This window comes from Chiloscyllium plagiosum, unplaced genomic scaffold (assembly GCF_037043375.1).
Source record: "Chiloscyllium plagiosum isolate Xiang-an unplaced genomic scaffold, Cpla_swu_hap1 HiC_scaffold_3, whole genome shotgun sequence".
NCBI lineage: Eukaryota > Metazoa > Chordata > Chondrichthyes > Orectolobiformes > Hemiscylliidae > Chiloscyllium > Chiloscyllium plagiosum.
In genome coordinates, this window is record NW_028270141.1 from 38895852 (window position 1) to 38922041 (window position 26190).

General features: G+C 44.8%; 1 protein-coding gene across 1 annotated transcript in view; it reads left to right on the forward strand.

Moving 5' to 3' along the window:
* LOC122542620 (potassium voltage-gated channel subfamily KQT member 5-like) overlaps positions 1-26190 on the forward strand; it is a 243620-nt gene that overhangs the window by 188391 nt on the left and 29039 nt on the right. The window contains exons 4-7 of the mRNA XM_043680603.2: positions 5772-5947; positions 7202-7327; positions 10561-10671; positions 15979-16074. Coding sequence (XP_043536538.2) covers positions 5772-5947; positions 7202-7327; positions 10561-10671; positions 15979-16074 — 509 coding nt within the window. The remainder of the gene's footprint in view (positions 1-5771; positions 5948-7201; positions 7328-10560; positions 10672-15978; positions 16075-26190) is intronic.

Genomic DNA, 26190 nt, shown 5'->3' on the forward strand with positions numbered 1-26190 from the left:
GGACCAAGACTCAGGAAGAAGCTGTTACCCATTATCCTGACCCATTTATTGGTATCTCATCCATCATCCCTTCTGCCCATTGAAACTAAGGCTCAACATTTGGCTGTGACTAATCCCAGACTGACTCATGTGTAGTCACCCACCCTGGAAGCAAGTTTAAAACAATGCATAAATCCTCCCACCAGGAGCAGCAGCCAACTCAGGAACTGAGATAAGGACCACGTGAATGTAGGGGGAATGCAAACACAACCTGAATGGTAGGGGTTTGAAACTGGCTCAGGTCTGGAATGGGCAAGTGGAAGTCATGGTGGAAGTAGAGATGGAGGAGAATAGAACTGGGGAGGGGGCTAGTGTTGAGGGGCTCTTTAGTGGTGAATGTAAGAATCTTGTCAACAATTTTATGACAATGGCACTAACTTCAAGAGTGACCCTGTCAAAGGGAAGAACAATAAACGCTGGCCTTGTCGACATCTCAAGAATTAATACTTGATCACATATAGGGCGAGTTGGCAGGTACCCAGGAATAGGAAATCAACGCTAATTATTTATGATAAAAAAAGATCTCTCTCAAATTGCAGATGCATCATTTTTACATCAGCAGTGATTTAAAGTGTGCTGGAGCTTCTCCCTCTCCCAAGGGCTTATCAGACCATGAGGCTGTGGAAAAATGCATAGCACACAGTGTACATCAGCTTTGCACAAACTTTCGGAGTTAGCATTTTTCTTTCACAAGCCACATATGAAATATAAATGGGCTCTCTCTCTGCATTGCACTCCTCACACACATGCACAACTAACTCACACAGTGAAATGTTCCAACATCATACAGCCTTGAAATGGCCTTTAGCAAAATCACAATTCACACTGTCACTGGAGTTACTGCTTTAGGTGCAGTTGCTGATGTGGTTGCAAATTGCGCTCAAAATTGCGCCCCCCCCCCCCCTCTTTGAAAAGTGTTTCTGCTCAAGAATATTCGCATATCCTCAAATTCAATATCTGTCACAATCTGGCAAGATTGGGCAGCATATCAAAACTTCATTTTTTGTTCAAAATAGAGCATTTGTTTTACTTGATATTCCTTAATTAGTTAGCAGGGATAACCTGACGAGGTTTGAATGCTAGTGCTTAAAATAGGTTTATTCATCCTCACCCTTTTCCAATGTAGCCCCATAGACATGTCCTTGCTTCCTACTATTTGTCATCTAGAACAATGTTTTACACTTACACAACACCTTTACTGTACTGAAACCTCCAAAGGTATTTCACAGAAGCATTAACAAATAAAAGTTGACATTGCACCACATGGACAGATATTTGGAGTGATGACCAAACATTTGGTCTAAGGTTTTCAGAACCACCTTAAAGGAAGATAAGAGCAGGCGAGAAGTGGGGAGGTTAACGTTGGGAATTCTAGCATGAAGGGCCTTGATAGCTAAGGGAGTGGCTTCTCATCATGGAGTAAAGCCAGAACAGAAGGAATGTGACAATCTCAGAGGTAATAAGCTTGGAGAGTTAAGGAGGAGAGAGGCCATGAATGGGTTTCAAATAAAGGAAGAGACTTTGTTGTCATGGATCCAAGTTAGTGTAGATCAACAAGCACAAAGCATGAACAGAATTTGGTGTGAATTATGATATCGATGGCAGACTTTCAGATGAGCTGAAGTCTATGAAGGGTGGTAGTTGTGATATAGGCCAGTCAAGCATTGAAATGGTCAAGTCCAGAGATAGAAAGGGATATGAAAATGGTCCAAAGCTCAACTGTGAGACAGTAAGGTCTGCAGATGCTGGAGATCAAAGTTGAGAGTGTGTTGCTGGAAAAGCACAGCAGGCCAGGAGGCATCCGAGGAGCAGGAGAATCGATGTTTCAGGCCGGAGCCCTTCATCAGGAATGACAGGAAGAGGAGAAGAGAAGAAGTGGAGAGTACAGTGACAGAGGGACTCACTGAGATCTTTGTAGAGAGAGAAGAAGAACTTCTTCAAGGTAGGCATCCTTGGAAGAGGCTTTGCAGTCAGACTGAAATCAACTGTGACACAGTGAGGTCTGCAGATGCTGGAAATCAGAGTTGAGAGTATGTTGCTGGAAAAGCACAGCAGGTCATGCAGCATCCGAGGAGCAGGAAAATCGACGATTTTCCAGCTCCTCGGATGCTGTCTGGCCTGCTGTGCTTTTCCAGCAACACACTCTCAACAAAGCTCAACTGTCCTTTACCGACATGATTCAAAAACATAATGTGGCCTTCCTATGCATAATGGTGACACCCAAGTCTGTCTCATTTTTCCTGACGTCTCCTCCTCTCCTGCCGCTCTTCCTGTGTCATTACACCAGCTTGTTTAAAACAAAGATATTTCTCCAATTATTATCAACCAGAAAGAACAAAGCCATTACTTCAAATCACCCCCAACCCCACCCCCACCATGGCAATCTCTGTGCCCTAACTATAGACTTCATTGTACACCTTGGCCACTGGCCAAGATTGTCAGATATCTTGGTGTCCTGTTTGACTCAACCAAGCTACCAATCCCATATTCTTTCTAAGACTTGGCTGTCAGCTTCCAACTCCCATGTCACACCAAGTCTTATGTATTCCAATGATCTCCAGACCAGGCTTTCATTTTCCACCTTCTGAAAAGTACCTCCATTCTGTCACCTTTTTTTTTTATCACAATTGAAGTCTCATTTGCCAACTGATCTGTTCTTGCTGACTGACATTGTCTCCCAATCCACTAACACCTCCAATTTTAAGTTCTCATCTTCATGTTTAAATTCATGCATGATCTTGCCTCTACTTTCCTGTGAAATCTCCTCTGGCTTCACCCCATCACCCTGCACCCAAACCCTCCAGTTTTCTCATGCCCTTTATCAGCATCACACCCCCTTTGCAACCCCTCAAATCTGTTTCGAGGAACGAGAAACTGCTATCAAATATAAATCAGTATCAGAGTACCTAAGAGATTGTGTACTGCAGGAGTGAAGCGGATTTTGCAACCCATTTGGTTTATTGTTATCTCTTGCTTTTCAAGATGAATGGCACGGTGGCTCAGTGTCTAGCACTGCTATCTCATAGTGCTGGAAACCCAGGTTCGATTCCAACCTCAGGTGACTGTCTGTGTGGAGTTTGCACATTCTCTCCGTGTCTGTGTTGGTTTCCTCTGGTTGCTATGGCTTTCTCCCACAATTCAAAAATGTGTAGGTTAGGTGGATTGGTCATGCTAAATTGCCCATAGTGTCCAGGCAGGGTGGGTTAGCCATGTGAAATGCAGGGTTATGGGGATAGGCTAGTGGGTTGGCTCTGGCTAGGATGCTCTTCGGACTTGATGGGCCGAACAGCCTGCTCCCACACTGTAGGGATTCTGTTCTATTCTTCTAACTGGACAACTCATCTGGGCATGTTCCTGTTCACTCTCTGCTAGTCTTTAAACTATCGAAAAGGTTTCAAACATTCTCAGGCCTTCCTTCTCCAGCTCCAAGCTCCAGACTGAGTGGCCTTGGCAAGAAAGCCATTGGCTCCAGCAGCCGTTGAAAAACATCACAAAATAATAATCGAAAGGCACTTGCAATATAAATTTGCAGCAAATAGTAAAGTGATAATGACCAGCTAATTTGCTTTGCATGATATTGATTGAGGGATAAATATTGACAAGGATAACTCTCCTGCCCTTCATTAAGGCAGTCACAATTGAATATTTCACATCCATCCCAGTAGGCAGAATGGGTTTCACTTTGACATCTCTTCCAAAACAAAGCACCCTCAACACAGCACAGCCCTTCCTTGGTACTGCTCTGCAGCACTTGCCTTGGAGTTTCATGCTCAAGCCCTGGAGGGAGACTTGATCTCAAAACCATCTGATGCAAAGACAGTGGGCAACAAATGGAGCTGCAGCTGTTACTGGCTGTGGCCAATGAAACTTGAAAATTTCCCATTCTGTTCAATGCACAAAGTTAATGGAGGCGCGGGCAGGAAAAGACTTTCCACATCAAACTTTTCTTCCTTTTTCCTAGTTCCCTGATATCAGCACCTGATGATTCTCACCAATAAATCAGCTTTGCTGTGAAATTCTCTTACAGGTGGCGTTCCTTCCCTCACACAACTGCTGATAAAGCTCCAGAAACCCTGGCACGCCATGTGACAAGTTAAAAGATCAGTTTGAATTTCACACAAAATTAATCACTGTCTCGGGGAATTTAGTTAGCTCCGATTCATTCCGCAGTTGTAAATCGATGAGACGGTTTCTTCAAGTGATGGAAACGAGAACTTTTGCCAGCTGGTGAAATTGGGTGTTAAATTTTGACATATTCAGAGGAATTGCAATGGATTGGTTTCATGAAGGAGCAGATTGTAGTGGCTTGTTCTGAATTTCTGAATTGGCTTATCTCCCCCTTGAGCAGTGAGGAAAGGTGATTGATCAGGCATCCATCCCAATCACTACCCGTAACTCCAGTTACAAAATGTTGCGTCAACAAACAAAGTGAATTCAGCCCTTGTGGTAGTATTCCTCATATTGAATTGCCAGTTTACATACCAAGTATAGGCTCCTGAGCTAGACTCTGAAACATGATGAGGAGCCTCACACATCCATAATCAATATAATTGGAATGACTGTCTGGTAGAAATATCAGGAGGAGAAAGTGAGGTCTGCAGATGCTGGAGATCAGAGATGGAAATGTCTTGCTGGAAAAGCGCAGCAGGTCAGGCAGCATCTAGGGAACAGGAGAATCGACATTTCGGGCATTAGCCCTTCTTCAGGAATATCAGGAGAGTTGGTCAAATGTTTATTCACAGAAACAGGACTTCAAGGTGGAGAGGGGTGGAGGCAATTCCAATGTTTAGGACCTTAGCAGCTGAATATTCGGTTACCAATAAAGAATATTAAGTTTGATGGCAGCATTGGAACACGAGGTTATTCAGCCTATCAAGCCTGTTCCACAATTCAGTGCAATCACGGCTGATCTGTATGGTAACTCTGCTCTCCTGTCTTGCCTCCATACATGAGTTCTTCAGTTGTATAGTGGTTAGTATCCCCACCTGTCACACAGGTGACCGGGGTTCAATTCCCCGCTGGGGAGAACCGACATATTTTTGTGGGCGGCACAGTGGTTATCACTTCTGCCTCACAGCGCCAGAGACCCGGGTTCAATTCCCGTCTCAGGCGACTGACTGTGTGGAGTTTGCACATTCTCCCCGTGTCTGCGTGGGTTTCCTCTGGGTGCTCCGGTTTCCTTCCACAGTCCAAACATGTGCAGGTTAGGTGAATTGGCCATGCTAAATTGCCCGTAGTGTTAAGTGAAGGGGTAAATGTAGGGGAATGGGTCTGGGTGGGTTGCGCTTCGGCGGGTCGGAGTGGACTTGTTGGGCCGAAGGGCCTGTTTCCACACTGTAACTAATTTAATCTAAAAAAAAGTGGATATAATGCAAAAGTCAAAATGTAATGGCGAATCTCTGACAAGCCATAACCACTGTTAGAGCCAACGGCAATAGGATGGATGTTCAAGCTATGTCTAGTGCAGATTGTCAGATCTGAGGGAACACAAAGAAAATCTTAAAAACTTCAAACTGCTTTTTCTTGAACCGATAAAACTAAGGGGTGATTTGATCAAGATGTTTAAACATAGGAAAGGATGAGTTAGACTGCTTTCAGTGTTTGAAAGTCTAGGTTGAGAGGACAGAGCGAGAGATGAGAAAGTGTCAGCATTTTGGGATGGGAAGAAGGAGACATTTGAAGAGAAATCTGAAGAGTTGTGGTTGCTGACATTCTGTCATCTCTCTATCCAGACATCATCGTCCTAATTGCCTCCATTGCAGTCATCGCTGCTGGCACCCAGCAGAATATATTTGCCACATCGGCGCTCCGAAGTCTCCGCTTCTTACAGATCCTTCGCATGGTCAGAATGGACCATCGAGGGGGCACCTGGAAACTGCTTGGGTCTGTGGTTTACGCACACAGTAAGGTGGGTGAACTGGGTACTTTACACAACAGACTCTTCGACTGCTGCCCATCTCATCTTGTAGCAGGGGTTTCTCAGTCTCTGATGAGACCACCACCTGTATCTGACTAACCCATTTTCCCTTGTGAACTACCTTCACTCTCCCTTGCGACCAACCAGTTCAAAGTTTAGAGGAGTGTTCAGGTTTAAAGGTCACTTTAAGTGAAGAACTGATGGTGAAGACTTGTGCAGGGCTGCTTCAATGTGAGGTTGGCCAAGTGGAAGATTTCAAAGTGGGGGATTGCTGTTTGGAGGATTTGAAAAGGGGTTAGATAATGTGGGCTGTGACAGCCTGTTTCAGCAGAACAGAAGCAGTGGACAAAGCCTGTGCCTCACATGAATAAATTCAAGATTAATCTGGCGAAACAATATTTCAGTGAGTGAATGATCAATCTATGGAATGAGGGACATGAAGGAATAGTTTGTAGTTACCCATTACAAATGTAGAAGTCACACGACATCAGGTTATAGTCCAATAGGTTTATTTAAAATCACAAGCTTCTTGAGCACCGCTCCTTTGTCAGGTAAAGTGGAAGGAAGCACACAGGCATAAAATATAAAGATAATGGCAAGATAATTCCAGGTAATTAAGAGTGTCAACAGATAAATACAGATCATGGGAGAGGAGTATCAACAGGCTGAATAACCAGTCTTTGCAGGTGGTCAAAAGTGTCAAATGGTGTCAATAAACAGCTGAATAGCAAGGGAAGGGATGGCCTATGAGCCAATTAATTAATCACATCACCTGATGAAGGAGGGGCGCTCCGAGAGCTTGTGATTTCAAATAAACTATAACCTGGTGTAATGTGACTTCTGACTTTGTCCACCCCAGTCATACACCAGCACTTCCACATCATTACACATATAAAGTTAGATTACACTCAGAAAGTAACATGTTCAGTAATAGTTAAAGGAATAGTTAATAGACATTATACATGGTGAGTGTCGCATGCCTGAGAGGAACAGATGACTTTAGACATCTGGTTGCTAAAGCTTTTTGTCAGTGGGGTTTTCCTTAGTTCACACAATCTGTTGTAGAGTCATCAATATAAATTGATCACTGTGGTTAGTGCTCTGATAGGATGAAGGCTCTGAGCAATAGAGTGCTCAGACTGACCCCTTCCAAGATCTCTGTTTGTTTCACAATTGCTCTTCATGCTTTTGCTCTGGCGAGATCAGGGGGCTGTGACTTAGTATTATTGTGTTCCCTCCTGGCAGGAGTTAATTACTGCTTGGTACATTGGCTTCCTGGTGCTGATCTTCTCCTCCTTCCTTGTTTACTTGGTTGAGAAGGATTCAAACACAGAGTTCGCCACTTACGCCGATGCTCTGTGGTGGGGCACAGTGAGTACAAATGTCTTACTGCTTTTCTGCTTTGGAAAGATTAGACAATAGACAATAGGTGCAGGAGTAGGCCATTCTGCCCTTCGAGCCTGCACCACCATTCAATATGATCATGGCTGATCATCCTTAATCAGTATCCTGTTCCTGCCTTACCTCCATAACCCTTGATTCCACTATCCTTGAGAGCTCTATCCAACTCTTTCTTAAATGAATCCAGAGTCTGGGCCTCCACTGCCCTCTGGGGCAGAGCATTCCACACAGCCACCACTCTCTGGGTGAAGAGGTTTCTCTTCATCTCTGTCCTAAATGGTGTACCCCGTATTTTTAAGCTGTGTCCTCTGGTTCGGCACTCACCCATCAGCGGAAACATTTTCCTGCCTCCAGAATGTCCAATCCTTTAATAATCTTATATGTCTCAATCAGATCCCCTCTTAGTCTTCTAAACTCAAGCATTTACAAGCCCAGTTGCTCCAGTCTTTCAGCATAAGGTAGTCCCGCCATTCCAGGAATTGACCTCGTGAACGTACGCTGCACTCCCTCAATAGCCAGAATGTCTTTCCTCAAATTTGGAGACCAGAACTGCACACAGTACTCCAGGTGTGGTCTCACCAAGGCCCTGTACAGCTGCAGAAGAACCTCTTTGCTTCTATACTCAAACCCTCTTGTTATGAAGGCCAGCATGCTATTAGCCTTCTTCACTACTTGCTGTACCTGCATGCTTACCTTCATTGACTGGTGTACAAGAACACCCAGATCTCTTTGTACTGCCCCTTTACCTAAATTGATTCCATTTAGGTAGTAATCTGCCTTCCTGTTCTTGCCACCAAAGTGGATAATCATACATTTATCCACATTAAACTGCATCTGCCATGCATCTGACCACTCCCCGAACCTGTCCAGGTCACCCTGTAATCTCCTAACATCCTCCTCACATTTTACCCTGCCACCCAGCTTAGCATCATCAGCAAATTTGCTAATGTTATTACTAATACCATCTTCTATATCATTAACATATATAGTAAAAAGCTGCGGTCCCAGCACTGATCCCTGCGGTACCCCACTAGTCACTGCCTGCCATTCCGAAATGGAGCCGTTTATCACTACACTTTGTTTCCTATCAGCCAACCAAGTTAGTACTTTGCCCCCAATACCATGCGCCCTATTTTTGCTCACTAACCTCCTATGTGGGACTTTATCAAAAGCTTTCTGAAAGTCCAGGTACACTACATCTACTGGATCTCCCTCATCCATCTTCAGAGTTACATCCTCAAAAAATTCCAGAAGATTAGTCAAGCTTGATTTCCCTTTCATAAATCCATGCTGTCTCTGTTACTACTATCCAGATGTGTCATAATTTCATCCTTTATAATAGACTCCAGCATCTTTCCCACCACTGAGGTCAGACTAACTGGTCTATAATTTCCTGCTTTCTCTCTCCCACCTTTCTTAAAAGTGGTACAATCCGCAGGAACTGATCCCAAATCTATCGAACTCTGGAAAATAGTCAATAACGCATCCACGATTTCTTGAGCCACCTCCTTCAGTACCCTGGGGTGTAGATCATCAGGCCCCGGGATTTATCAACCTTCAGACCTAACAGTCTCTTCAACACCAATTCCTGGCAAATATAAATTCCCTTAAGTTCAGGTCCTTCAGCCACTGTTACCTCAGGGAGATTGCTTGTGTCTTCCCCAGTGAACACAGATCTGAAGTACCAATTCAATTCTTCTGCCATTTCTTTGTTCCCCATACTATATTCCCCTGTTTCTGTCTTCAAGGTTAACACAGGATAGTTCAAACCAAGAGACAATAAATCAAATTACCATTGGAAAGTCACAGAAATCACTGTTTGCATTCAGCGTGTCTCTCCTCTTTGTTTCTCTCCTTCTCTCTCCACCTCCTTCTCCTCCTGTCCTCATCACTCCTTTTCTCTCCCTCCCCACTCTCACTTTCTTCCTCTCTCCTACTTGCTCTCTCTCCTTTCATTCCTTTATTACTTCTCTATTTCTATCAGTCTCCCAATAACTACTCTGTCCCCCTCTATCTCTCTTTGTGTAGATATGTCCCACTTTCCACTCCCTTCTCTGTCTCCCCCTTTTCTCTATCTTTGTCCTCTCTCACCTATCCACTTTTTCTCTCCTCTTTCTCCCAAATACTTACCATGCACCCATTCTCTCAGCTCACGTTGTCTTCCTCCTTGCTGTTTCTCAGCCCTCTTCTCACTCTCTTGCAATTTATCTTACCCTTCTCCATCCCTCTCAAATTATCTCACCCTCTCCCCTCATTTTCTTTCACTTCCACTCTGTCTCCTCTTTCTCTATCCAACTCACTCTGCCCCTCTCCTACTCTCCTGCATTCACTCTCTCATTTCCTATATTGTCCTTGGTCTCACTCTTACCCTCTATTTTGCTCACTCTCTCGCACACACTCTCATTCTTTCCCACTCTCGCTCACCCACATATTTCACCCTCTCCCATTTAATCTCTCCCTTTCTCTCTCCCACTCATTCTCCTTCTCTCAAACTCATTCCATCTCTCTCTCCTACTCTGTCTCTTATTCACACTTGCTACGCCATTCATTCTTAATTCCGCCTTCTCCCATTGTCCATTGTCCCACTCATTCTCTCTCTCTTACCTTCACCCACCCCCTTTCTCTTTGCAACACTATCAAATATCTCTGATTTACAGCCAGACAGTCGGGGAAAAGTCTCCCAGATACAAAATACTTCCCATCACCCACTGCAGTTTATTGTCTAAGTGCCAATTAAAAGGATCACAATTGAAACTGAAACCCCGATGAGGTGCCATACCTGTGATGTGAGAAGTTTATCTCTGACTAACACGTAAGGCACTGAAACTCGAGGATTGGTCTGGAACATAACAAAATCCCATACTTTCTGACCCTGATACTTTATTAAAATCCAGGGGTTCAGGAGGATACCACACAGTTTGTCCCTGATACTCAATTCTGTTCAATGTGTTGGAAAACAGCTGGATTCCATACTGTCAGTTCCTCATACTTGACCTTGTCTGATTGTCCTGGGACACAGCAGAATCCCACATTGACTATCCCTAATACCTGATCCCAAGATCAGTAGTGAAATGTTTTGTTGAGCCACCCCGCCCTGCTGTGTACATGGCACTGTCAGGATTTGGAGGGGTGAAATTGTATCAGATCCAAAGGCAGATGGATGCAGTTGAACTGTAATCAGCAATCCTTGTTTCTGTCTCTAGATCACTCTGACGACCATCGGTTATGGGGATAAGACTCCAACCACATGGCTCGGGAGGCTGCTGTCAGCTGGCTTTGCTCTCCTTGGGATCTCCTTCTTTGCACTTCCTGCTGTGAGTACCTGTGAACTGGTGAAGAGAGTCACAAATCAAGTGGAATGAAAACAGCTTTTAGATACATGGTGGCTCAGTGGTTAGCACTGCTGCCTCACAGCACCAGGGACACAGGTTCAATTCCAAACCCGGGCAACTGCCTGGGTGGAGTTTGCACATTCTCCCCATGTCTGCATGGGTTTCTTCCAGGTGCTCTGGTTTCCTCAAACAGTCCAAATATAGCCATGAATTGGCAATGCTAAATTGCCCATCATGTTCAGGGATGTGTAGGTTAGGTATATTAGTCAGAGGTAAATGTAGGGTCATAGAGTAGGAGAATGGGTCTGGATGGGTTACTCTTTGGAGGATCGGTGTGGACTTGTTGAGCCAAATGGCCTGTTTCCACACTGTAGGGATTCTATGAACATAATCCAATGCTTTAAAATATCTCTCTCATAGCACTGAGCTGAAAACACCCATGCTTAAAGATGAACACTCTTCAAAATGCTGGGAGCAGTACAGAGACAGCTTTGCTCTGCATTCAACTGCACTATATTGTCATATATGATCATGGTTCCAAAAAGCTTAATGTTGGAGACTGCATTAAAATCAACCCAATCTGATGATATTGGGTAGGTTTGGGTGGAGATAAAGCACAACTTATGAGCATCTTATGGAGTGAAGACCCATATCCAAAGTTATCCTTACAGTCTTAGTTGCATTGTCTAACTTACTAATATAAATTGTAACTGATTGCTATCATGCAATAAACTACAAATTGTTTAATTTGTTAAGACTTAACCAGTGGCAGTAAATTCACTCCAATCACAAGATGCCAGTTGTTAGCATTCAAAAACCAAACACAACATGGTGATCAGTGATGGGCATTCTTGATTACTATAAGCTTAGTGTACATCCGGAAGGATGTATTAACCTTAGTGTAAGAACAAAGCAGACTCACCTAATCAAACCCGAGATTAATGGAGTACTTTATGAAGAGAGATTGTGTAAACTTCACTTGTATCCACATGAGTTTCAAAGATTAGGAGGTGAATTGGTTTAGTTTAAAGATGATTAAAGGATTTGGTAGAAATTCTAGAGAGAAACTATTTCCTCTGGTAAAAGCTCAATCTTCTCTTTTCAACTTAGAGCCCAACTATTTTAAATCTATAAACACTGCTCGATCACACAAAAGGAACAGGAAATGTGGAATTCCTCTTTCCTAAAAGGTTGTAATGCTAGGACATAATCAGGGCTTTTAAGGCTGAAATCAATATATTTTTATTTGGCAAGAATATCAGTTTGACCTGAAACAAAAATATGTGAAAGAAGTTCTGATGTAGTTAAGCTATGACCTACTTGATAGTGTAAAGGATAAGGGGCCAAATGGTTTCCTGTTATCCTTATACTGTTTACCTGGGATAGTTCAGTACAAACACATTTAAAAGTGTCTTAAATTCTTTAAATTCTTAAATTCTAACTGCAGATTGTTAAAACTTTGAACATAATGGACAATTTTAATTCTCCTCCCAGAGGACACTAAGCAGGATGGCGGTAACTTCCCCAAAGTGGGTTCCCACCCCCACAAATCTCTCAGACAGTCAAGCCACATTCAAGTTTATAAACGCCATGTAATCTGCAGGTCCTGTGATGTTGCTGAGACCTTGACTACTTGAAACAAGTCAGGGATCTGCTGGGATCCGATAATTATGAGAGCTGACTTGCCAAAGGGAAAGAGGCATAGAGTCATAGAGATGTGCAGCACGGAAACAGACCCTTCAGTCCAATTCATCCATGCCAATCAGATATCCTAAATTAGAGTCGAGAGTGTGGTGCTAGAAAAGCACAGAAGGTCAGGCACCATCCAAGGAGCAGGAGAATCAATGTTTTGGACAAAAGCCCTTCATCAGGAATGATAATGCTCCTGATGATTTTTGGGCAAAACTCCTTCATCAGGATGATGATACTCCTGATGAAGGGCTTTTGCCTGAAATGTCGACTCTCCTGCTCCTCAGATGCTGCCTGACCTGCTGTGCTTTTCCAGCACCAGGCTCTCGACTCTGATCGCCAGCATCTGCAGTCCTCACTTTTGCCTAGATATCCTAAATTAGTCCTGTCCCATTTGCTAGCACTTGGCCCATATCCTTCTAAAACCCTTCCTATTCATGTACACAAGCAGGTGCCTTTTAAATGTTATAATTGTACCAACCTCAAAAGGCCTCAAGGGGCAGGAGAGTTGACGTTTCAAGCATAAGCTCTTTATCAGGAGCATCATCGCCTGATGATGAGTTTATGCTCAAAACATCGACTCTCCTGCTTCTTGAATGCTGCCTGACCGGCTGAGCTTTTCCAGCACCACACTTTTCAACTCTGATCTCTAGCATCTGCAGTCCACACTTTCTCCTAATTATACCAACCTTCACCACTTCCTCTGGTAGCTCAAGGCATACACGCACCACCCTTTGCATGAAAAAATTGCCCCTTAGGTCCCTTTTAAATCTTTCCACTCTCACCCGAAACCTATGCCCTCTAGTTCTGGACTCTCCCAACTAAGGGAAAAGATCTTGTCTATTCACCCTATCCATGCCCCTCATGATTTTATAAACCCTCCAGCCTCCGATGTTCCAGGGAAAACACCCCAGTCTATTCAGCCTCTCCCAAGAGCTCAAACCCTCCAACCCTGGCAACATACATGTCAATTTTTTTTCTGAACCCTTCCAGGTTTCACAACATCTTTCTTATAGGAGGGAGACCAGAATTGCACACAATATTCCAAAAGTGGCCGAACCAATGTCCTGTACAGCTGCAACATGACCTGCCAACTCCTGTACTCAATGCTCTGACAAATAAAGGAAAGCATACCAAATGTCTTCTTCACTATTCTATCTCCCTCAGACTCCACTTTCAAGGAACTATGAACCTGCACTGCATAGTCTCTTTGTTCAGCAACATCCCCTAGGACCTTATCATTGTGCTTTGCCTTTCCAAACTGCAGCACCTCACGTTTATCTAAATTAAACTCCATCTGCCACTCTTCAGCCCATTGGCCCATCTGATCAAGATCCTGTTGTACTCTGAGGTAACCTTCTTCATTGTCCACTAGAACTCCAATTATGGTGTCAGAGCTTACCCATTCTCAATTGTAAAACCCCAAATATCCCATTATTTAAGATAGAAAAGTTTTGTGGGAATCTGTGAACAACATATAAAAACATACAAATTTGTAAATGTGGTTAAAAACATGTTCAAGGGAGTTGATAACAGGAGTGTCATCAAACAACATAAAACCAAATAAGCGCTGAAAAATGTGTTGCTGGAAAAGCGCAGCAGGTCAGGCAGCATCCTGAAGAAAGGCTTATGCCTGAAACGTCGATTCTCCTGCTCCTTTGATGCTGTCTGACCTGCTGCGCTTTTCCAGCAACACATTTTTCAGCTCTGATCTCCAGCATCTGCAGTCCTCACTTTCTCCCATAAAACCAGATAAGACAATATTAAGACAGGGTGACCAAAGCTGAGAAAAGTAAGTTAAAGTGAAGTCTTAATGGAACAGAATGAGGTAGGGAAGAGGAGAAATTTAAGGAGGGCTGAAGGCGTATCCCGCAAGGGTGGACCTGTTAAAATCAGGACGGCTCTGGAGGCTAGAATTAGGAATGTGCAGCAACCTCAAGGGAGTTTGAAAGCTGGGAGAGAAAGGGAGGAGAGGCTGTCAAAGGATTGGAAAACACAGAGACTAAGGGAATGATTGTAGTTTTATATTTAATTGCTGGTTTGTTGCCAATGCAGCAGACTATTTCTAAGAGCATTAGATTGGTGTTTCAAAACAGCATTAATCACCAAGGGCAGGCCTTGTAATTCTTGAAAGCTTTGTGCTGTATCTCTACTTAATTAACACAACATTTTAATGTAAGTAATTTTCCCAAAGGTCGCATTAACATCGCAACAATGTGGATACACGGTTGCAGTGTCCCTCACATAACAGAATACATTATTCATTTCTCACAGTATTAAAGGAAGGAAAGCCCTGACTGAATGAGCTGGCTGTGGGGAGTGCTGCTGGGATTTGGAGTATTACAGACTGTTGTGAAGAGGTCCCTTCTCTCTTCATTGAGCAGGGCATCCCTCACACTCTACTACCAGTCTGTGAATGCTGTGAAGTCACAGCCCAACCATGACATCGCTTGCTCAATAAAGGTCCCACTTTCACACAAATTGATGTCTTTATTTACTAAAACCAATCCCTTGGTACTTAGCATCAAGTGATAGAAATAATTAACCAATCCTGTACCTGACACTAGGAAAAATATTGTTTCTAGCATAAAATATCAGACGAATTGTGTCAGGGAAGGCAATCATTGTTTACGGTTCTATACCCACTCACAGCAGCCATTACTTCCTGTTTGCTTGATAAAATGAAGTTTGTCTTGAGATGTGAGTCACATGAATAAACAGGTGTGGTCAGACTACATTCATGTCACAGCTCGCATCCCAGGGACTGTCCGGGAAAGACCTCATATCATGATGAAGCACTCAGAAAAATCATTGACTAACTGTCATTGAGGGACTTTGTTCCTTTACCTCAGTGTTGACACATTTGTCGCTGGTGTCCTCATGTTTACAGAACCAGAGCTAGGAGAGAGGGACTTCCAATACATTAAGCAGTTTTCCTGGTTATCTTGATATAGACACTGGAGGAAAGTATCGGCAGGAAAGAAGAATTTGAATGTTTTGGAAATCTGCCAACATACATTAACATAAAGCTCATTTTGCACAGTCTGAATATGTCTTCAGTTTCAGTCCCTTAGTGTATTCCAAGTTGCCCAACTGGGATTTGACCAGAGTCTGCAGAAACATGTTAAATATACAGCTTTAAAAGTCCACATGAAGAACCTGTTAAAACCTAGATAAGATTGCATTGTGTGAGATGCATTCCTGGATTCCACATTGCAGCACTAAAACGTTGGAGAAGGTAGAGTAGGGATATGGGCCAAATGCTGGCAAGTGGAACTGGGTCAAATTGGAACGTCTGGTTGGTGCAGATGTTGGACCAAAAGGTCTGTTTCCGTAATTTCTGACCCTATGACTCAGTGGACTCATCCTCTTGTGTGAGGAAAGACAAATGTAAACCAAAAATTTCAATACAGATTGAAGAGAGATATGATCAAAGTAATAACTTTTCAGAGGCGAGCTCAAAGGAGGTACAATCAGATTCTTTTCAGCAATTGAAGAGTCCGGCAGGGACTATTATAATTCTTCAACATTTTCTCGTATTGGACGTGTAAACCAGTTAGACTGGCAATGAACAATATGTTTTCATGGCTTTTATCACAGGGTATTCTTGGCTCAGGGTTTGCCTTAAAAGTTCAAGAGCAACATCGTCAGAAACATTTTGAGAAGAGAAGGAATCCAGCAGCCAGCCTCATTCAGGTAGGCCCCATGATGATTGATAATGTGTCAACAATATCAAGAGCATCAGTCTGTTCTGCTGCACTGTCAGAAACAAGTAACTCAGACAAGGGAGCGACAAATGCATATATTGATCTTGAGAAAAGGAAGTTGTACTCCCTTGGAGAGAAGGTGTCTCTGATGATAGGATTCTGTGAAGAAAGGGCTCAGAAGCAAAGGAAACATGATGTGCTTCACCTCAGTAAGGAAGGGCAGAGCTCAGGATCTGAGACTGAACTAACAAATCAGAGTAACTCAGACAGTTACTCGCTCACACTTACTCCCATTCTATTGTTCATGTGTAAAAACTGATAGATCATGGGAATTTGAAGAGATACAAAGAACAGCAAGATGTGCAAAACAGTTCATAAGAAATACAAAAGGGATGAAAATACACAGGCAAAAATGTGTTTTCTACCCATATATTCCATTCTGGGGCATTGCAGCTGCCTGGGACCATTGCAATCCCAGCAGACTTCCAACTGACCAGCAGATCTTGGGAGTGGGAGGGTGTCTCTTAAAAGGATGAAAGCCCTGACCTTCAGCTGGTAAATGGCTGCTGCACAAGAAATGCAGTCAGGGATCCCATGTCAAGCTGAGACAGTGACACCCCTAACTTGCTGTCTAAGGGACACAACCTTTTACTGTTCCTTAAAATCCTGGCCTAGGGCTTCCACATCCAAAGGAGAGTTCATGGGCTGTTATGGAAATAATCACAAAAAGTTACATGAAACCCCAGTTAGATCACATTTAAAGTCAATATGAGCAGATCTGGGTATCACAGATCAGGTTACATTGACCTTGGAAGGAATGCTGTGTAGATTTACCAGAATAATGCCCAAGGTTCCAAGGGTTAATTTGTAAGAAGAGACTCCACAAAATAGGGGTGTATTCTACTGGAATTTAGAAGGTTAAGGGATGATTGGACCAAAGTTTTCATGATATTAAGGGAAATGGATGGTGTGGATGGAGGGAAATTATTTCTACAGGTTAGGGAACTGAGGACTAGATGGTACAGTCTGAAATCTAGAGCCAGAAATGGTAGGAGTGAAGTTAGAAATCACTTCTACAAGGACAGATTGGTGAAGGTTTTTGTTCAATCAAAGTATTAAGGAAGGAAGATGATGCAAAAGCCATCTATGGAGTGAGGTCATAGGTCAGCTTTGATCTAATTGAACAGCATATGAAGTTAAATGGTCTTCTCCTGTGACTATGTTTTGACACAGATCCTCATATGCAGTTACACATTGAGATACGCATAACAACAGAATTGTTTTCTGCCCATGGAGGCAAGGTGGTCCATTTAATCGGGCAAGAGGGTGCAGGGTGGAGAATTCATCACTTTCCTGACTCCTCACCACCATTTCCCTGACACTGCAAGCTCCAGTGACAAGTCTGTGGTCTCGGCTACCTGTAGTACCAGCAGTAGCTACCAGTGTTAATGGCGCTGTCAGAACTGCATAGCAGCCAGATTCTGATTGGCTGGCAGCTCTCAGAGGCAGAGAGTTTCCTGAAAAGAACAAGGACCAGGTAAGTGCCCAAGTGGCAATAAATCAGATCTCTGGGTATGGAATGGCCGAGGCATGCTGTCCAGCTGATGGATGGACCCACCGCCACAAACATTAAATTCTATCTCCTGTATTACTGAGTTAGGCAAAAGTTGAGTGTGAAATGTTTTATTCAAAAGCGTTTCTTTTCAGTCCCAACAATATTCATCAATTGCAACAAAATGAAGTTTATCTTCTGGGCCTTGTGTTTCATGTATTATGAGAGGAGTGGAACATAAAACTAAGGATGTTCTGCTTTAGTTATGCAAGGCATTCATGAGACCATCTCTTGAATAGAATGTGCAGTTCTGGGCTCCTTCTTTAGGAGAGGATGACAATGCTTTGGAGGCAGTTCAGAGGAGGTTTGATACCTGGAATCAGTGGGTTGTCTTATGAGGAAAGATTGAACAGACTGGACTTGTTTCCACTGGCATTTATTAAGGTGGTAAAATGAAGTGTATAAAATCCTGAATGGTCTGGACAAAGTGGACATAGAAAGGATGTTTCCTCTTGTGGGTGAGTCCAGAACTAAGGGACACTGTTTAGAAATTAGAGGATCACCTTTTTAGGACAGAAACTAGATGAAATTGTAACTGTCAGATTGTTCTGCAACTTTTAGAACTCTTTCCTTCGGAAGACAGGTCATTATGTATTTTTAAGACATACCTGGATAGATTCTTGCTAGGCTATGAGATCAAGGGTTATTGAAGGTAGATTGGAATATGGAATTTGAAACACAAGTAGATCAGTCATGGCCTTATTGAATAGCAGAAAAGGCTCAAGGGGCTGAATGACCTACTTCTGATCCTGCTTCATATGTTTGTTCATTATTGGCAGTGCTGAATATGAAAGATATATTATTGACTGTTAATTTTTAAACTTTACTCTATCATTTGGTGATTTCTTCTTACTAATGTTCTTCAAAGAAAATTAAGTAAAATCACATTAATGTCACAACAATATCAACAATTGCTCTGAGTGTTTTCCTGTCCTGTTACAATTATCAATTGGTGATTTGAAGCAATAGCTAAATTCTTTCTCCAAATCTCCTCCTAGCCCAAATTGAACTCTGTTTCCCATTCTGCAGACTAACTAATTAGTATCAGCGAGCCCAGATGGTTTGACTTTCACAGAGATCTGGATATTCACAACTGAAACGTGAGCCTGTTTTACTCTTTCAGTCTGATCATCTCCTTACATTCTGGATGTCTTCGGTCCAAATGTCTTGGAGGATATCTCAGAGAGGGTGCAGAATGTTCTCACGGGGGAGAGGGGCCAGCAAGAGGTCATTGTCCACATTGGAACCAACGACATAGGAAGAGAAAAGGTTGAGATTCTGAAGGGAGATTACAGGGAGTTATGCAGAAATTTAAAAAGGAGGTCCTCGAGAGTAGTAATATCTGGATTACTACGAGCTAGTGAGGGCAGGAATAGGAGGATAGATGAATGCATGGCTGAGGAGCTGGTGTATGGGAGAAGGATTCACATTTTTGGATCATTGGAATCTCTTTGGGGTAGAAGTGACATGTACAAGAAGTATGGATTGCACCTAAATTGGAAGGGGACTCAAATAATGGCAGGGAAATTTGCAAGAGCTGCTCTGGAGGATTTAAACTAGTAACGGCGGGGGGTGGGGGGGGTGGGGGGGGGTGGGGGGGTGTTGTGAGGTGAGACCCAGGGAGATAGTGAAGAAAGAGATCAATTTGAAACTGGTACAGTTGAGAACAGAAGTGAGTCAAACAGTCAGGGCAGGCAGGGACAAGGTAGGACTAATAAATTAAACTGCATTTATTTCAATGCAAGGGGCCTAACAGGGAAGGCAGATGAACTCAGGGCATGGTTAGGAACATGGGACTGGGATATCATAGCAATTACAGAAACATGGCTCAGGGATGGGCAGGACTGGCAGCTTAATGTTCCAGGATACAAATGCTACAGGAAGGATAGAAAGGGAGGCAATAGAGGAGGGGGAGTGGCATTTTTGATAAGGGATAGCGTTACAGCAGTGCTAAGGGAGGATATTCCCGGAAATACATCCAGGGAAGTTATTTGGGTGGAACTGAGAAATAAGAAAGGGATGATCACCTTATTGGGATTGTATTATTGACCCCCTAATAGTCAGAGGGAAATTGAGAAACAAACTTGTAAGGAGATCTCAGCTATCTGTAAGAATAATAGGGTAGTTATGGTAGGGGATTTTAAATTTCCAAACATAGACTGGGACTGCCATAGTGTTAAAGGTTTAGATGGAGAGGAATTCATTAAGTGTGTACAAGACTATTTTCTGATTCAGTATGAGGATGCACTAACTAGAGAAGGTGCAAAACTTGACCTACTCTTGGGAAATAAGGCAGGGCAGGTGACTGAGGTGTCAGTGGGGGAGCACTTTGGGGCCAGCGACCATAATTCTATTTGATTTAAAATAGTGATGGAAAAGAATAGACCAGATCTAAAAGTTGAAGTTCTAAATTGGAGAAAGGCCAATTTTGACGGTATTAGGCAAGAACTTTTGAAAGCTGATTGGAGGCAGATGTGCGCAGGTAAAGGGACGACTGGGAAATGGGAAGCCTTAGGAAATGAGATAATGAGAATCCAGAGAATGTATATTCCTGTTAGGGTGAAAGGAAAGGCTGGTAGGTGTAGGGAATGCTGGATGACTAAAAGAAATTGAGGGTTTTGTTAAGAAAAAGAAGGAGGTATACGTCAGGTATAGACGGGATAGATGGAGTGAATCCTTAGAAGAGTATAAAGGAAGTAAGAGTTTACTTAAGAGGGAAATCAGGAGGGCAAAAAGAGGACATGAAATAGCTTTGTCAAATAAAATTAAGGAGAATCCAAAGGGTTTTTACAAATACATTAAGGACAAAAAGGTAACTCGGGAGAGAATAGGGCCCCCCACTCCTAACCCCGCCCCCCGGCGAGTTCCGTCACCACGCCTAACCCCGCCCCCACGACGAACTCCGTCACCACGCCTAACCCCGCCCCTTCGCCGATCTCCAACTGCATGCCTAACCCCACCCCCACGCCTATTTCCGTCACCACATCTAACCCCGCCCCTTCGCCTATCGCCATCACCACGCCCAACCCCGCCCCCACGCCGATCTCCGTCCCCGCCCCCAGGCCTAACCCCGCCCCCACACCCAGCTCCAGCCCCACACCAGGTCCTAGCTCCCAGCCCTGCCGAGTTTTCGCCATCCCTCCAGACCTACCCCTCTCTGAGGACGAAAGATCAGTCCTCAGCAGAGGCCTCACCTTCATTTCCCTACGCTCTCGGATTAATGAGTTCAACACGCGGTGTGACATCGAACAATTCTTCCGCCGCCTTCGCCTCCGCGCCTACTTCTTTAACTAAGACTCTCGCCCACCCTCTGACGACCCCTTCTCCCGCCTCCAACACACCCCATCCACCTGGACACCCCGTGCTGGCCTCCTATCTGCCCTCGACCTCTTCATAGCCAACTGCCGCCGTGATATTAACCGCCACCTGAACTCCCCCACCCCTCTCACCCACTCCAACCTCTCACCCTCGGAACGCACAGCCCTCCACTCGCTCCGTTGCAACCCCAACCTCACTATCAAAGCAGCAGACAAGGGATGCGCGGTAGTAGTTTGGCGCACCGACCTCTACACCACTGAGGCCGAACGTCAGCTCGCAGATACCTCCTCCTACTGCCCCCTTGACCATGACCCCACCCCCTACCACCAAACCATCATCTCCCAGACCGTCCATAACCTCATCACCTCGGGGGATCTCCCATCCACCGCCTCCAACCTCATAGTCCCACAACCCGGCACCGCCCGCTTCTACCTCCTGCCCAAAATCCACAAGCCTGACTGCCCCGGCCGACCCATTGTCTCCGCCTGCTCCTGCCCCACCGAACTCATCTCCGCATACCTTGACACCGTCCTGTCCCCCTTAGTCCAAGAACTCCCCACCTACGTTCGGGACACCACCCATGCCCTCCACCTGCTCCATGATTTTAGCTTCCCCGGTCCCCAACGCCTTATTTTCACCATGGACATCCAGTCCCTGTACACCTCCATCCCCCATCACGAAGGACTCAAAGCCCTCCGCTTCTTCCTTTCCCGCCGACCCAACCAGTACCCTTCCACTGACACCCTCCTTCGACTGACTGAACTGGTCCTCACCCTTAACAACTTCTCTTTCCAATCCTCCCACTTCCTCCAAACGAAAGGAGTAGCCATGGGCACCCGCATGGGCCCCAGCTATGCCTGCCTCTTCGTAGGATATGTGGAACAGTCCATCTTCCGCAACTACACTGGCCCCACCACCCACCTTTTCCTCCGCTACATCGATGACTATATCGGCACCGCCTCGTGCTCCCACGAGGAGGTTGAACAGTTCATCGACTTCACCAACACCTTCCACCCCGATCTCAAATTCACCTGGACAGTCTCAGATTCCTCCCTCCCCTTCCTCGACCTTTCTATTTCTATCTCAGGCGACCGAATCAACACGGACATCTACTACAAACTGACCGACTCCCACAGCTACCTGGACTACACTTCCTCCCACCCTGCCCCCTGTAAAAACGCCATCCCATTCTCCCAATTCCTTCGACTCCACCGCATATGCTCCCAGGAGGACCAGTTCCAAAAACGTACAACCCAGATGGCCTCCTTCTTCAAGGACCGCAATTTCCCCCCCGACATGGTCGACGATGCCCTCCACCGCATCTCTTCCACTTCCCGCTCCTCCGCCCTTGAGCTCCGCCCCTCCAACCACCACCAGGACAGAACCCCACTGGTCCTCACCTACCACCCCACCAATCTCCATGTACAGCGCATCATCCGCCGTCATTTCCGCCACCTCCAAACGGACCCCACCACCAAGGATATATTTCCCTCCCCTCCCCTATCAGCATTCCGTAAAGACCACTCCTCCGTGACTCCCTCGTCAGATCCACACCCCCCACCAACCCAACCTCCACTCCCGGCACCTTTCCCTGCAACCGCAGGAGGTGCAAGACTTGTGCCCACACCTCCCCCCTCACCTCCTTCCAAGGCCCCAAAGGAAACTTCCATATCCGCCACAGATTCACCTGCACCTCCACACACATCATCTATTGCATCCTCTGCACCCGATGTGGCCTCCTCTATATTGGGGAGACAGGCCGGCTACTTGCGGAGCATTTCGGAGAACACCTCTGGGACACCTGGACCAACCAACCCAACCACCCAGTGGCTCAACACTTCAACTCCCCCTCCCACTCCACCAAGGATATGCAGGTCTTTGGACTCCTCCATCGCCAGACCACAACAAAACGACGGCTGGAGGAAGAACGCCTTATCTTCCGCCTAGGAACCCTCCAACCACAAGGGATGAACTCGGATTTCACCAGTTTCCTCATTCCCCCTCCCCCCACCTTGTCTCAGTCAAATCCATCGAATTCAGCACCGCCTTCCTAACCTGCAATCTTCTTCCTGACCTCTCCGCCCCCACCCCAGTCTGACCTATCACCCTCACCTTGACCTCTTTCCACCTATCACATTTCCAACGCCCCTCCCCCAAGTCCCTCCTCCCTACCTTTTATCTTAGCCTGCTGGACAAACTTTCCTCATTCCTGAAAAAGGGCTTACGCCCGAAACGTCGATTCTCCTGTTCCTTGGATGCTGCCTGACCTGCTGCGCTTTTCCAGCAACACATTTTCAGCCCTCAAAGATCAGCAAGGCGGCCTTTGTGTGGAGCCGCAGAAAATGGGAGGGATATTAAATTAACATTTCGATCAGTATTTACTATGGAAAAGGATGTTGAAGATATAGCCTGCAGGGAAATAGATGGTGACATCTTGCAAAATGTCCATATTACAAAGGAGGAAGTGCTGGATGTCTTGAAATGGGTAAAGATGGATAAATCCCCACGACCTGATCAGGTGTACCCTAGAACTCTGTGGGAAGCTAGAGAAGGGATTGCTGGGCCTCTTGCTGAGATACGAAATCGACGTTTCGGGCAAAAGCCCTTCATCAGGAATAGATGAAGGGGTTTTGCCCGAAACATCGATTTCGAAGCTCCTTGGATGCTGCCTGAACTGCTGTGCTCTTCCAGCACCACTAATCCACAATCTGGTTTATGCATCTGCAGTCATTGTTTTTACCTCTTGCTGAGATATTCATATCATCGATAGTCACAGGTGAGGTGCTGAAAGACTGGAGGTTGGCTAACGTGGTGCCACTGTTTAAGAAGGGTGGTAAGGACAAGCCAGGTGACTATAGACCAGTGAGCCTGATGTCAGTGATGGGCAAGTTGTTGGAGGGAATCCTGAGGGACAGGATGTACATGTATTTGGAAAGGCAAGGACTGATTAGGGACAGTCAACGTGGCTTTGTGTGTGGGAAATCATGTCTCACAAACTTGATTGAGTTTTTTTGAAGAAGTAACAAAGAAGCTTGATGAGGGCAGAGCGGTAGATGTAATCTATATGGACTTCAGTAAGGCATTTGACAAGCTTCCCTATGGGAGACTGATTAGCAAGGTTAAATCTCATAGAAGACAGGGAGAACTAGCCATTTGGATACAGAACTGGCTCAAAGGTAGAAGACAGAGAGTGGTGGTAGAGGGTTGTTTTTCAGACTGGAGGCCTGTGACCAGTGGAGTGCCACAAGGATCTGTGCTGGGTCTTCTACTTTTTGTCATTTCTATAAATGATTTGGATGCGAGCATAAGAGGTACAGTTAGTAAGTTTGCAGATGACACCAAAATTGGAGGTGTAGTGGACAGCGAAGAGGGCTACCTCAGATTACAACAGGATCTTGACCAGATGGGCTAATGGGCTGAGAAGTGGCAGATGGAGTTTAATTCAGATAAATGCAAGGTGCTGCATTTTGGGAAAGTAAATCTTAGCAGGACTGTTACACTTAATGGTAAGGTCCTGGGGAGTGTTGCTGAACAAAGAGACCTTGGAGTACAGGTTCCTTGAAAGTGGAGTCACAGGTAGATAGGATAGTGAAGAAGGCGTTTGGTATGCTTTCCTTTATTGGTCAGAGTATTGAGTACAGGAGTTGGGAGGTCATGTTGTAGCTGTACAGGACATTGGTTAGGCCACTTTTGGAATATTGCATGCAATTCTGGTCTCCTTCCTATTGGAAAGATGTTGTGAAACTTGAAAGGGTTCAGAAAAGATTTACAAGGATGTTGCCAGGGTTGGAGGATCTGAGCTACAGCGAGAGGCTGAATAGGCTGGGGCTGTTTTCCCTGGAGGGTCGGAGGCTGAGGGGTGACCTTATAGAGGTTTACAAAATCATGAGGGGCATGGATAGGGTAAATAGGCAAAGTCTTTTCCCTGGTCAGGGAGTCCAGAACTAGAGGGCATAGGGTTAGGGTGACAGGGGAAAGATATAAAAGAGACCTACGGGGCAAATCTTTCACATAGAGGGTGGTACGTGTATGGAATTAGCTGCCAGAGAAACTGGTGGAGGTTGGTACAATTGCAACATTCAAGAAGCATTTGAATGGGTATATGAATAGGAACGGTTTGGAGGGATATGGGCCTGGTGCTGGCAGGTGGGACTGGAATGGGTTGGAATATCTGGTCGGCATGGACGGGTTGGACCAAAGGGTTCTTGAGCTAGCCATAATCCCTGAAATAGCAGCCCAGAAGCCAGTATCCCATCACTAAGCCAGCCTTTATTTACACGTGATTTGTACATGGACTCTGACCAGCCAGCTCAGAGCCAGTTGCTAGAATGAAGAGACTCTGAATCGCCTGTTTACATCTGTCAGCCAGGGTTCCCTGATTAACAAGTTAATAACCCCAGTCAAAGATCTCATATTCAATGCGGTCCACCTGGCCCTGGTCCCAATCACGACATTCTCCTACAGCAACAATGTTTAAAACTGGGGAGCAGGTCAGTCACTTGTCAAATTAATTTGTGTGGAAACATTTAAGCAACAAGTAGATAGAAACTAAAAGTATTATTACCACAGTGAACAGAAAGTTTGTAAAAACTATGTCAATCCGTTAACTCAATTTTTTACTATTTAAGACATCAACACGCACCTAGATGATCAACTGTAGATCATCTAGCATTTGTATGTTTTTAAAGTGACCTACCTGAGGTGTTGATAGTTTAGTTGCTGCCCTGGAGTTAAAGGATCTCAGTGCTGTGTTTTTACCATCGATCCCTTTTCTGCAGGTCAATCAACAAAACCGAAAACAGATTGGAGACAGTAATGTAACCATTTGTTGAAATAATGATTTTGATTGATGAGACTTTGAAAATGGTTGAAGTACCCAGACTCGCACAGTACCTTGGAGTATAGAAATAAATGCAAACATTGCTGGGAAATCTCAGCAGGTCTGGCAGAATCTGTGGAGAGAAATCAGAGATAATGCTTCAGGGCGAGTGAAGGGTCACCGGGCCCAAAACATTAACTCTGATTTCTCTCCACAGATGTTGCGAGATACGCTGAGATATTTCAGCAAATTTCTGTTTTGGATTCCAGCATCTGCAGTTCTTTCAGTTTTAGCTTGGAATACAAGATGACTGAAAGAGCTGGAGAGTTGCAGTTGAGTAAGACATTGCACCAATT